This window comes from Chlorocebus sabaeus, chromosome 4 (assembly GCF_047675955.1).
Source record: "Chlorocebus sabaeus isolate Y175 chromosome 4, mChlSab1.0.hap1, whole genome shotgun sequence".
In the NCBI taxonomy this organism is placed as follows: domain Eukaryota; kingdom Metazoa; phylum Chordata; class Mammalia; order Primates; family Cercopithecidae; genus Chlorocebus; species Chlorocebus sabaeus.
In genome coordinates this window covers 24,547,733-24,561,158 of record NC_132907.1, presented here as the reverse complement: position 1 = coordinate 24,561,158, position 13,426 = coordinate 24,547,733, and the positions used below count along the sequence as shown (strand labels likewise).

General features: G+C 42.2%; 1 protein-coding gene across 2 annotated transcripts in view; it reads left to right on the top strand.

Moving 5' to 3' along the window:
• Positions 1-1,067, top strand: part of PTCD2 (pentatricopeptide repeat domain 2) — a 37,138-nt gene extending 36,071 nt beyond the window's left edge. Inside the window, exons 10-11 of one of the 2 annotated variants that reach the window (XM_007974897.3) lie at positions 234-501; positions 587-1,067. In XM_007974897.3, coding sequence (XP_007973088.2) covers positions 234-458 — 225 coding nt within the window. In that variant the 3' untranslated portion in view covers positions 459-501; positions 587-1,067. Of the gene's footprint in view, positions 1-233 lie in introns of both variants that reach the window. The other variant, XM_073014697.1, reaches the window with a different exon arrangement.
• The last annotated feature ends 12,359 nt before the right edge of the window (positions 1,068-13,426 follow it).

Genomic DNA, 13,426 nt, shown 5'->3' with positions numbered 1-13,426 from the left:
TTAAAAAATTTTTTTGTACAAAGTCTCACTGTGTTGCCTAGACTGGCCTAGAAATCCTGTGCTCAAGTGATCCTCCTGTCTCAGCCTCCAAAATTGCTGGGATTAAGGCATGAGCCACCGCATCTGGCCTACCATACATTTTTGTTCATTTCCATTTCTTTTTCTAAGAGTTATAGTAAGAACAAGGAAGAAATCTTGCAGAGATGTAATGTTCTGTTCTTGCTTTTTTCCAGCTGGCCAAAGTGAGGGAAAAAGTGAAGGATGTGCCTGCCCTTGTGGCCAAATTTGATGAGATCTATGGGAAACTACACGTCAGTGGCCAGGTCACCAATTATTCTTTGGATGCTGTGCTCTGCCACACACCCAGGGACAGGAAATCCCACACATTGCTGTTAAACAAGAGGATGGTCAGCCGTCGCACCTTCCGGCCACTCAACCAGTCCCTGTTGGCTGAGTAACCCTGGTTTCAGTCCACCTATGGATCTGAGGGGCCTGCTTCTAGTGAGTTATTGCCTTTCCTAAGAAGTCAGGCGTCGCACTTCAGCAGACACTGCGCTGACACTTGGTCTCCTCCTGAAATTCCCAGATTCACTGAATGGTACCATGCCGACCTGTGAGAAGTTATGTTGCATCACTGTGAAGGTCTAGATGCAAGCTTGGCTCCCTCAGAAAGGCGCTTCCCTTTTGCACTGCTGAGGATCCTTGAAGGAACATGGTCAGTCTCCAGTTCAGCTTCTGGCACCAGAGTGGAACCCAGTAAGCACCATCAGGAATGAATTTCACTACAACTGTGGACAACTCTGATTTTCAAGGGAGTAGTTACTTGCAAATTACATCCTTGCTGAATTCAGGAGGTCTAAAACCCTACTCTACCATGTTAGAAAACAGCCCAGGATTTTCTCATTGCTCTGCCATCATATATATCTATGACTGGAGCCCTCATTTTTCCATCTGCAAAACAATAATGCCTATGTGTATTTGCATATAGATTTGAAATCTTCATTCAATGTTCAGTAGGATCAGATTTTCTCAAAAATAAGATAAATAAGGTTCATAAGCAAACTTGATGGGATTGTGGTTGTTTTGTTCTCTCAGCAGCACAAACAAAACCAGAATTTAGCCTTTAGGACTGCTGAGTAAGCCAAATTTAAATGATTACTGCTTTGATCATGGGTAAGCCATGTGCTTTTCAAAATAAGTGCCACTAAAAACCACATAATGCTTAGGTTTCTATGTGGATAATATTTAGTCCTATAGTTTATCTTATTTGTTAATGATTTTTCTGTCTTGAATGCCTCATATTAAAAAAAAAAAAAAAATGTGCCATGAGAGCAGTTCAAACCTGCTTCATACTTATGATGGTCTGAAATATAGTATGTGTTGAATTTTACCATATCTGTTCACCAGTGAGCAGAAGATACACAGTGACCCCACCTCACTTGCTCCTTTTGTTTCAGAAAGCCCAGAGGGTTGCTCAGACCTCAGGAGCTGTCTGCCAAGAGTGCTGCAGACTCTTCATTGCTACCTCCAAAACTAAGACTATTCACTTGGTGGTGGTTCTGAGGCAAGGATTATAGAGTCAGAAATTGTAGACTAGGGGGAGTCTCCTAATTAATTCCTTCATCTTTCAGGTGAAGGAAATGATCCATGCCAGAGATCCCTAATCTCACCTGTAGACTGTGTCCCAGTGAGAGAATCACAGCGTCAGGTGTTTGCTGAATCCAGGTCTGAGATCACAATCCCACCTGAGGACAGGATCCACATATGAGAGTCACAAATTGGCATAATTGATTTGTGGTAGAGCTGAGATTAGAATCCAGATTCCTAGTCTAGTACCTTCCCACTGTACCCACATTATGTCTGCAGAGGGGAAAAAGGAGCAGCTCTTAAGAAATAGAATACTAAGGGCCCCCGTGACTGTGTGGCCCTGGGCATCCTCAGTTTCCTCATTTGGTAAATGGGGATAATAGTACCTACCTCTTAGGCTTGGTGTGAGGATGAAATGAGCTAGGGAATATAAAGCAAGCAGATAGTGGCTGGCACATAGTACATGCAATATGTTTGAAACTAGTTAAGGAATTATAAAAACAAATGAGTTCTTCCTTCTCAAAAATACTGAATTTTTTTTCCTTGTACTCTGTGAAACACTGGACAGCTCCATTTAGAGAAACAAATTCTCTGCCCTCATAGAATCCTAATTGTTTCTGTATGTGTCTGGTGTTTTGCACACACGCCAAAAAAAAAAAAAAAAAAAAAAAAAGTGCTTGTATTTCTCCACCTTCAGTCTTAGGGAATAATAGGGCATGCTTCCTGTCCCCGCAACTTACTCTTCATCTTCAACTCTCACAGTTCAAATGGCTCCAGTGCTGTGGGTGAGTGTGCCCCTGGTTGTTAGCTAACAACCATTCATTAGCAAAATAACCAAATTTTGTGAGCGGTAAATAGCAACAAGCTTCCCAGGCCCTGCTGCCCTGAGCAGCAGGTGGCTAGTGCTCAGCTGACTGGAAAAACTGGTCCATTCCACCTGTCCCAGAAACCTTAGTGCAGAGGTAACTAATATGCATAATGTTCACCCCAAAGTAAGAGATAATTCTAAAGTCTAAAAAAACCAATAAAAAAGTGTTCAGTATAGGTTATGATGGGCATTTCATTCTTTAAAACTCAGTAATTCCTTTGAAAAAATGGTGTTTCTTTGTAAGCAGTAGTTTGCCTACATCATTTACTTATTCTGTTTTTTTCTGCTTTGGGGTTATTTTATTTTATTTTATTTTTTGCTTTTTTTTTTTTTTTTTTTTTTTTTTTTTTTTGAGACATAGTTTCGCTCTGTCCCCCAGGCTGGAGTGCAGTGGTGTGATCTCAGTTCACTGCAACCTCCGCCTCCTGGATTCAAGCAATTCTCATGCCGTAGCCTCCCAAGTAGCCAGGATTACAGTTGCCCACCACCACACTGGCTAATTTTTTGTATTTTTTTTTTTTTTTTAGTAGAGGTGGGGTTTCACCATGTTGGCTAGGCTAGTCTCTAACTCTTATCCTCAAGTGATTTGCCTGCCTTGGCCTCCCAAAGTGCTGGGATTACAGGCATGAGCCACTGCACCTGGCCTACTTACCCCATTAATGAAAATATCTGATTGGACGGAACATCTTATTCCTTAACTCTGTTGTGTGCTTTTGTAGACTGTTTTTACTTACTGTAGACATCTGTTGCTCCAGAGTCTCAAAAATCAGTATGGTGAGTTCAGCACAATTACTAGGAGGAGACAAAAAGATATCTTCTTAATTAGTTGATATCAGGGATAGTTCTAGTTATTGATTGCTGTGTGGAAAACACTTGAAAACTCAGTGGCTTTAAACAACACCAGTCATTGAGTTATTTCTCATTATCCTAAGAACTGACTGGGCTCAGCCAGACAGTTCTTATTCAGGTTCTCATGCAGTTATAGTCATCATCATATTGTGGCCGGGACTGGAATCATCTCAAAGGCTTCCTTAGTATTTCCGGCAGTTGATGCTAGGACCTCAGCTAGTGCTGGGGCTGGAACATATCTACATGTAGCTTCCCCACAGCATGGTGGCTAGGTACTAGGAGTGACTGTCCCAAGAGGACCAGGCAGAAGCAGTTACCTTTTATGACCTACTCTCAGAAGTCACATAACATCACTTCCACTAAAGTCCCAACGCCCCTCCCCTCCCCCCGATTCAAATGGAGGGAGCATATATCCCATCTCAGTGGTAGGAATTTCAAAGAATAAATTCTGTGAAACTGTCATAGATAAGTCTGTTTTCTCCCCTGTTTAACTTCCTGAGGACCTCATGCTTCTGGATAAAGCTCAGGCTCTTCAACGTGGTTTAGAAGGTCCTTCCTAATCTGGCCCACGTTTGTCCATCCAGCTCCAACTCTTGCTACTCTACACCCCTCTTCCCTGCTTGTGGAATGGCTAATTCCTACTCATCCTTCAGGTCTCAGCTTAGACATCTTTTCATCTGAGAAGGCTTTCTGGTCTAGCTCACCTGGTTAGGTGAACTCCCCATGTGCCTCATGTACCTCACTTATCAAAGCGTTTATCATATGCCTGTCACTGTCTGTTTTCTTCACTAGACTCAGGTGCCATGTCTGTCCTTTCTTGTCTGTTTGCTGGGTGCCTAGCACTGTAGGGAATGTAACAGAGGATTAGTACTTATTTAACTCACCAGCTGATTTAACTATATTGTATAACAATGTTGGTGGTCATATTGGTCTCCCATGGACAGCTTTTCCTCTCTAATACCATACACTCAGTGCAGGGTTTGAATGTCCCGCCAAACTCATATGTTGAAATCTAAATCCCCAAGGTGTTGGTATTAGATGATGTAGCCTTTGGGAGGGAATTAGGGTGGTGCCCTCATGAATGGGATTTGTGCCATTATAAAACAAGCCCAAAGAAATTTGGTCGCCCCTTCCTTTAAGCGAGGACATGGCAAAAAGGTACTGTCTATGAACCAGAAAGTGGGCTCTCACTAGACACCAAATGCTGGCGTCTTGTTGTTGGATTTCCCAGCCTTCAGAACTGTGAAAAATATATTTCTGTTATTTATAAGCCACCCAGTTTTTGGTATTTTGTTATAGCAGCCTGAAGAGACTAAGACAGCCAGTCCCAAGCTTCCACATTTAGACCTGACTCCCAAGTTTTGCTCAGCCCACTGTGTATCCCTTCCTCCTCCCAACTAAAGTGTCCCCACTTTTTATCCTGTTCTGCCCATTATTCAAGGTCTAACTTCTGTCACTTTTTCAGTGAGGCATTTGCAAGTTGTTTAAATCCTCAAGGATTCTCCATTCACCATATCTATATTGAGCATCTACAAAGTTCAAGGCACTACGAAGGACTTTTTACATGCCACAGGGAAAAGACAAGAACTCTGTCCCAACACAGAAGATTTTAGCCTGCCACATTGACTCCCAGGGACCTTTTGGCCCATTTATTTGCTTGTTGTTTCTGTAGGAGGTGCTCATTACAGTGTGGTCAAATTTCTACTGAAGAATGGACTTGACTGTGAAATAAAACAATCCTGGGAAATATTTGTTGATATTTTTGTTGAGGGTGATTCAGGAAGTAAGTACAAACTTTTAACTACTCATAATGAATATTGTTGGGATATTATAATGAGGAGGTAAGGATTTGCCTGCTACAATTCGGGTAGGCAAAAATGTAGGCTTCTCTATTTCTTTGCAGTGAACTAAAACTTCTTATGAACTCTGGTTATACTGAAAACAGGAGTCATGGGAGACTTGATCTTGCTTAAAGTCTTTGATTTCTTTGAGGTAAATGTTTAATCTTTTTGCATATCTTCCTCCTACCTTTTCATAGCCAGGATGATAGCTGAGTATAAGGCTGTGGCTCTCAAACCTGAACATGCATCAGAATCACTTGGAGAGCTTGTTAAAATACAGATTGATGGGCCCCACCCCCAGAATCTGATTCCATACATATGTATGAGTCAGGACCCAAGAATTTGCATTACAAATGCATTCTCAGATGATGCTGTTGCTAGTCTGGGCAACACACTTTAAGAGTAGTTGGTATAACAGAAAGCTTGTGTGTCCATTTGGACAGTAGGTGTGGGCTTCAGATTCATCCTCAGTGTCCTCTGTCTCAGTTATGAGGTGGGAGAAGAGTGGGAAGTCTGGTCTTGTCTCTGGACTCCTGAGTAAATAATGTGCTGAGGCAGTGTTGGGACCAACAGGCCTTTTAGAGCGTTATGCCAGCACCCACTGCAGAGGTCTGTATTCTCTGCCATCTGCCCTACACATAATAAGTACCCTTCCTTTGCTGTTCTCTCATGCTGACCCCAAGCCCACCAGTGAATTAATTGAATCAAGAGTTCCAGGGCATTAGGATTTAAAGACAATGAAAAATATATCCATTTTTTTTAAAATATGCATAAAGAAATCCATATAAACTAAGGCCAATTGTGGCAAAACTACACAAGACTTGACTAAAATAACCCACTAAAATTCAAATTTCCTTCATGACATTTCTACCTGTAAATTTGATTCAGAGAAATTACACTTCATAGATAAACTAGCCATAAAAAAGATTACAGTGGCAAAAGCTATCAACAGTAACATTTGATATGCATAAGAAACCGAGGAACCACATCATGGTAAAATTGATTCTAAGGAAGTGATTGCACAAAAATAAAAGTGAAATGATACCTTTTAAAAGGAAGTGGTTCAATTGTATTGCATAGAAAATGAATCAAGGAATTACATTGACTTAAATGGCATTAGCTCAAAAAAGTGTTCTCAACAAAAATTAATGGAAATTGGTGTATTCTGATTGGATGTTCTATTCAATAAGATGGAGTCAAAACAAGATATTTTAAATGTCCTCTGTTCCCATGGAGCTTGCATTCTGCAAGAACAACAGGCATCAAAAAGATAACTGGGCAAATGACCACATGATTGCAGTTGGGATAAATGCTAAGTCTAGGGTAATATTCATATCACCCTGTGGCATGTATAAGTGGTGTGTGTGTGTGCATGTGCATATGCGCACACACACACACGTATATAAAGGAAGACCTTTTGCTGGTGTTTTGTAAAACCAGTTGTCTGTGTCATTTATTTGAACACTTAAAGTACACTGCCATGTATTGTTACAAATCTTTTTCTCCATATCTGGTCTCTCCTGAAGAACAGAGTATTCTACGTTTGTTTTATATGACCGCAGGGTGCTTATGTAGCAGGTTATTTATACATTTAGTGGGGTCTTAATATTTTTTGAAAGAGTGATTTCATTAATTAATGGCAGATTTTAGTTAATATGTACAGTCTGCCACAATATACTTTAGGTACTTCACCGTTTTCTCATAAACTGGTTGCTATTTCTATCCCGGTTTTACATATGACAGAGCCAAGACACAGAGAAGTAGAATGACTTGGCCTGTGCGGGGGTCCTGGGTTGGCCAGTGCATTCATGTACTGAACCAGAGCCCCTATATCTTGCAGTAATGTATCCATGGGAGTTTCTCCCCAGACATTGCAAGCACACAGCTAATCTGAGAACGAAGTGATTTGGCGAGGGTTTGGGGGAGTAGGCGGTGGGCACAACGGTTCCAGGTGACTTTCAAGTTGCTAATGAAAGAGGATCAAAATGCTGCTGAACTGCTCACCTCCCCACTTGGCCTGCTTGCTCAGCTGTCTTCCAAGGGCCTCAGAAGCAGCATTACCACAGCCATTAAAGATGGGGAGGGGGAGAGAAGGCCCAGAGGGAAAGGGAACCACATGCTTACCTGCTAATCACTGCCCTGCCACTGAAACACTGCAGAGCTGGCTGCTCTGGGATAGGAGAGGAAGGCCTCATTTAATCAGGTGGAGAAGAGAGAGAACCAGGGGCCTCTGAGTTGTCCTGCAAGGCATCACAGTCTGAACTGTGGGCCTGCCTGGAAATGTATTGTCGGATTAGAGTGATGCTTTGTAAATCCCTTGTCTTCCCTGATTCATTTTTCCTGACCCAAGCCAGGCCAAGATGCTCACCCTGAAGAGCACAGCGTCACCCTGTCTTTTAATCCCCCAAGTAGCCCTTACCCCTGCAACATCACCTGTTACAATTGACAACATGAAGGAAGGCATAACCCCTGCAAAGGGACTGCCCTACAACTCGATTTGATTTTGAATCCACAAATGCAAGTCTCATTCCTGGTAACTAATAGTAACAGAACCTGCTGATGTGTTCTGCCGAATCCCAGGTAGACACATGTAGCCATGAAGATTGAAGAGGATTAAGTTAACGTTCCGTTTTATAGCTGGAAATTACTGGGTTGATGTCAGGTAGGGTGAGGAGTATGTTCTGGTTATAGCTGGTGCCAAGATGGCTTCATGCATCATGAGGCTTTGGCCTAAAAAGCTTGTCGTTATATAAAAAGCTATAGAGAGCAGAGGAAATGTCATTTCCAATTTAGAAGAGCATAATCGATTTTTAACACATTGGTCCTAAGGTGATAGAGAATTCAACAAAAACGGGGCTTACAAAAAGCCAGGGTTCATAAAATTACAAAGATTATAGACAAAAATAGGTAACATGTAAGACTTACTAGCCGGACGAGGTAGCTCAAGCCTGTAATCCCAGCACTTTGTGAGGCCAAAGCGGGCAGATCGCCTGAGGCCAGGAATTCTAGACCAGCCTGGCCAGCATGGTGAAACCCCCTCTCTACTAAAAATACAAAAAAATTAGCCAGGCGTGGTGGTGGGCGTCTGTAATTTCAGCTACTCGGGAGGCTGAGACGGGAGAATTGCTTGAACCCAGGAGGCGGAGGCTACAGTGAGCCTAGACTGCACCATTGCACTCTAGCCTGGGCGACAAGAGCGAAACTATGTCTCAATAATAATAAGACTTACCATTTGCCAGGTCCTGTACAAAGCACTTTATCTCATTTAATCCCCAGGAAACCCCATAAAGTACTATTATCCCATTTCACAGATAAAGAAACTGAAGCTCAGAGACGTTTGGTTGCTTGCCTGTGGATATAACACTAGAGAGCGGGAGAGGACGGTTTTTGAACCCAGGAGGTCTGATGCTGGTGGCCATGTTTTTAACCCCATCTCTGTATTGCCTGCCCAAATGGTGGCTGTGTGCATATATTCTCAATAATCCCTGGCCAACTTCTTGCTTTGCTGTCAGTAGCAGAGCTGAAGAACTTACAATAGACGGCAGAGGGCGTCCAGAGTCACTATTTTTAAAAGGTGCTAGTTTTCAAAAGCATTTCTGGAATTCAGAGAGAACAGAGGTCCACATAGCAGGCTAGACAGGAAAGGTAGTTGTAGATAGACTTTAGGGAATATATAGAATATTGCCTTCACACAGGTTAAGAAATATTTAGTGTTGAAAGGATATTTCTAAAAGACAGAAAGCAGTAAAGTTGATCCTCTGCAGAAAGTAGACCAATGTAAGTATCATGCAATGTGTCCGTACACACAAGCACACATGCACACACACACATTAGATGTTTTGTGAGAAAACATACAACTCAGTTTCTTATGAAAGAAAAAGGATGGTCATTTGTCTCACTTGAGAAAGGGTTTCCTCCCAAATTGAGAAGGAAAATCCCCCCAATTAACTGTTTGCCTTTATTAACTAAAATCACATTTGTGTGTGAAAGAAGTAAAAAGGAATTAGGATCTTGGTTATTTTGATTGTCTCTCTACACTTCCGAATTCATCAAATGATGGTCAACCTGACTGTTCCTGCCATCATCAGGAATGACTAAATCTTGGAGCGTTCTCCATTTAAGTGAGGGAAATGTTGGCTTCCTGGTGTATTTATCACTGCCCGTCTCTAAGAATAGGTCAAAGATGAAATTCCCATTATCATGAACCTTTAAGATGTACTGAGACTTCACAGAGCACTAACTATACTGGAGCTGAGATGGGGATTCTGATGAGAGATATCCCTGACAGAGACCAGAGCTTGGGAGGAAGAAAAGGCAGATGCCCTTGCTCAAGATGACTTCTTCGTGGGCATCGATAGATACGTTCTTGAAAACCATGCAAAGTACCTGGAGGAGACCCTAGTGCAACTGTGCATTGTACAACAACTGATGGGGTAAAAGAAACAAACTGTTAATGACTCTAAACAATGTGGCCCACAGAGTTGGTATGGTTTGGCCACACCAGCTCAGGGATAAAGGTACTAGAAAAAATCTTGGGGAAAATCCTATTGTACATATTCCTTACATAATGTCTATGATTTACCTCACTTATCAAATGAAAAAAACCCAAAACACCTGGTTGATGGCCATTCAGTCAAACACCTCTAGGAGTCTGGAGTTGAGTGGCCAGAACTCAGTCTTTCTTTACATGCTGTGTTAAGCAGGCTTTTATCACATTCATGTGTTAGAGGTGGAGGGAGGACCACAGTTAGGCTGTGTTCTACTGCACTGCATAGGGAGGGGGGTATCACCAAGGCACAACACTCATTTTGCAAGTAAATAATCAGTAGCATGAAGCTGACTCCTGCAGGACCCACCATGACAAAGTGGAGAGCTAGGCGGTTAACCAGTGAGCCAATCGAGTGGCTCTGGGCTCCTATACTACTTTCATTCCACAGCCTGTGATACACCCTTCGAGTCAAAATATCGAATTCAGTGGGCCATGGATCTGGCCCAAAAGTATAAATCTTTTTTTTGATATGGACTATTTGAGTCTGTTTTCAAAAATCCCTTTTTCTTCTCTAAACTGTCTCAATCCCACATTTCACGTTGCAAGTGTAGACATGACTTTTAGGTTGTTGATGATTTAATGCTATTGAAATGTTCTTATATGCACAACACCTAGATAGATGCAGAGTGGGGGACAAAGACAACCAGCACATTGCTAAGCCCAAGTAGCAAATTTCCTGACCCCATTTTAAAGGTTGTGAGCCAAATAGGTGGAATAGGTCCCCGTGTCTTTGAGTAAAAGGGTTGGCAAGCAAGCTGGACTAGAATGGGCCGTGTGCAATTTTGCCGTCTGTTCACATTTCAGATAAACTAACGTGTTATGCTTTTTTTTCTCCTTGAATTCTACTTCCTCTTTCTTCTTTCTCTGTTCTTCTATTTTGTGTCTTCCCCATCATTTTGTTAATGCTTCTCCCTTTGAAAAACAATATTTTAGGTCCCTTTTTTGGGTTCTTTTGTGACAGAGCTTGGCTTCCTGTGTTCTCACTCTTTCACTCACTGACTCAGAGTAGAGGCTGCTTTCCTGGAACTTAGGAGAAGCCAGAGGTGTGCTTTGAGTCCAGTCCTGTTTTCTCCCAAGCCTAAAACTCTTATTTCAAGGGAGAAGACATATAGGCCAAGTTGAGAAAAGCAAGCAACAAGCCTAAAAATCATTTTCTTCACCAGCTGCCCTTGGGCTACATCCTATAGAAAGGTGACAGGGACACTTGGAACTGCCCATTTGCTCCCCAAATGTATCTCTCATGCCCAGCATCTTATGCAGCCTTTGACATGAGTAAAGTCCCTCAAGGTAAGGCATGGAGAAGATCAACCTAGTACAACTATCTTTTACTGCAACCCAAGGTACATTTTAACTTTCCCAGTTTGTTTGAAAGAGAATATTAACAAATATCAGTTTTTTCCCCTGGAAAACATAGAGGAAAGATTAAAAACAGAAAAAATATTTGCCCATTCAATATTTCCAGGCCTAATATTCAGATACCTCCTAATAACGATGAACTTTAGATGTAGGTTTAAAGCCCAACTCTGGAACTACATGTCTCATCCTCTACCTACAGCTTAGAAGATGCTTACTACCACAGAACTAATTCTGTTATACTATTACTTTCGTCTTTATTGTTTTAAGTTGAAGCAGCCAAACTGCATTTGTCTGCAGCAATTAGGGAAGGAATATTCATTTGTAAGTTAATCCCAGTAACTAGTTCTTAGAATTGACAAATGAATAGAAAATGCTCAATCAAACCTCTGGGTAAGAATTTAAAGATTGTTTCAAGTGAGATCAGGGAAAATTGTGAGGCTAATTAAGACAACCATGGGAAAAGAATGAACCATGATGTTCATTATGACTCAGTCGATAATACTTCTAGGTAAAGTCCACACTATTTGGAAAGCACTGCTGCATTCCTGGTGTCAAAACCTCCAAACGCACATTAGAAAAGTGAAAGATTTGGTTCATGATGAGCTCGTCTAGTTATTTTAGGATTTCTGTAGTCACCTATGTTTGGTATTTAATGATGATAACGAAAATGCCTTTCGTTATTTATCCCTGGTTATCATGCTGTCCGTTCAAAATGATAAATAGAAAAGAAAACCAACTAACAAATAGCTCATGGCTGGATTTGTTCCAGTCAGTTCCAACAGAACCACAAGTTACTAAAGAAATTTACCCATTGACAATAACAACAGCACAGCAGCGAATCTCAAACCTTTCTTTCATACTTCCCACTGTCACTCACTGTAGGGGCTCAGATTTTGAGAAATTTAACCTGCATGCAAATGTGTGACAGTGCTTTCCTGGCAACCTGTCATTTAATAAAGAATAGGAAATGAAAGGCCTCACTGTTGCCACAAGGTTCCTTTTATGCAAGTTTCCATAACTTAGAGACATGCCTTTGCTACTTACTCTTTGTTTCCCTCATTCATACCATTTTGCATTACCTCAAAGCGAAGAAGGGGGACTGCTGGTCCCAGCAGTGAAAGGCCTCAGTAATGGGTCGAGATTCCTTTCAAGGGAAAAGGAAGGGCACCCTCAGATTAGATGTCCTCCAATCTGCCCTGGAACACTGAGCTGGAGCCCCAGAAACCACTGCCTAATAATAATAATTTGCATACCAAATATATTAAAGTCCTAGCAAGTCTGAAGAATACCATTTGCTTAAAGTTTAAGTAACCTCAGCAGCACTTAAGACCAAGGACTGGAATGTACATCTGTGCAAGTTGTTCCCCAACGAAGGGCACGTGGCAGAGGTGGGGAGTAGAGGCCAGGATCCAAGGCTGCTGCTGCCAATAGGGAGAGGCACCTTTCACTAATTCACCCAAACCCACGTGTGGATGAATGGAGGCCGTGAAAAGTCACCTGACCTCTTCTGCTTGATGGTGAGAAGGTAGAACATGGCATCCCTCTCCCAAAGCCCCCAAGGCTTCCCAGCACCCTGAGCATCAACTCCAAAGTCCACGTGCTAACATGTCCTGGCCCCACTGACCTCTCCAACCTCAGCTTCCCCACACCTTCCATGTTGTATTCCTGCCACCCTGGTCTTCTTTCTGTTCCTTGAAGATACCAGCATATTCCTGCTTCAGGACCTTTGCACTTGCAGTTCCCTGTGGCTCAGTCCTGCATGTCATTCAGGTGCCTGATCAAATGTCACCTCAGAGAGGCCTTCCCTGACCACCTAATCTAAATTGCACCTTTCCTCCTCTCTATCCCTTATCCTGCCTTTAAAAATATACATAGCACTTACTACTTGAATTTTACATGTGTTTGTCAATGATTTGTCTTCTCACTAGAAGAAGAGCTGGCAAATTACAGCCTGAGGGCCACATCGCACAAGCTGCCTACTTTCGTAAGTCAAATTGCACTGGGGCACAGCCACTATCATCTGTTTGCACATTGTCTTTGTCGGCCTTCACACTATAATAGAGACTACATGGTCCACAAAGCTGAAAACATTGATCATCTGGCCTTTTACAGAAAAAGTTTGCCAACCCCTGCTCTAGACTGTAAGCCCCATGAGGGCAGGAACTCTGCCTTTTTTGTCCACACCTGTATCTGCAGCACAGAATATTGCCTGGCACTTAGTAGGTACTCAATATCCACTGGATGCCAGTAGCAGTCCCCAGGGCCTGACAACCAAAAATGTCTCCCAATTTTGTCAAATGCTTTGTGAGGGGCAATATTACCTCCTGTGGAGAACTGCAACATTAGCCAGAGTCAGGAAGATGCTAGGCAGCTTGA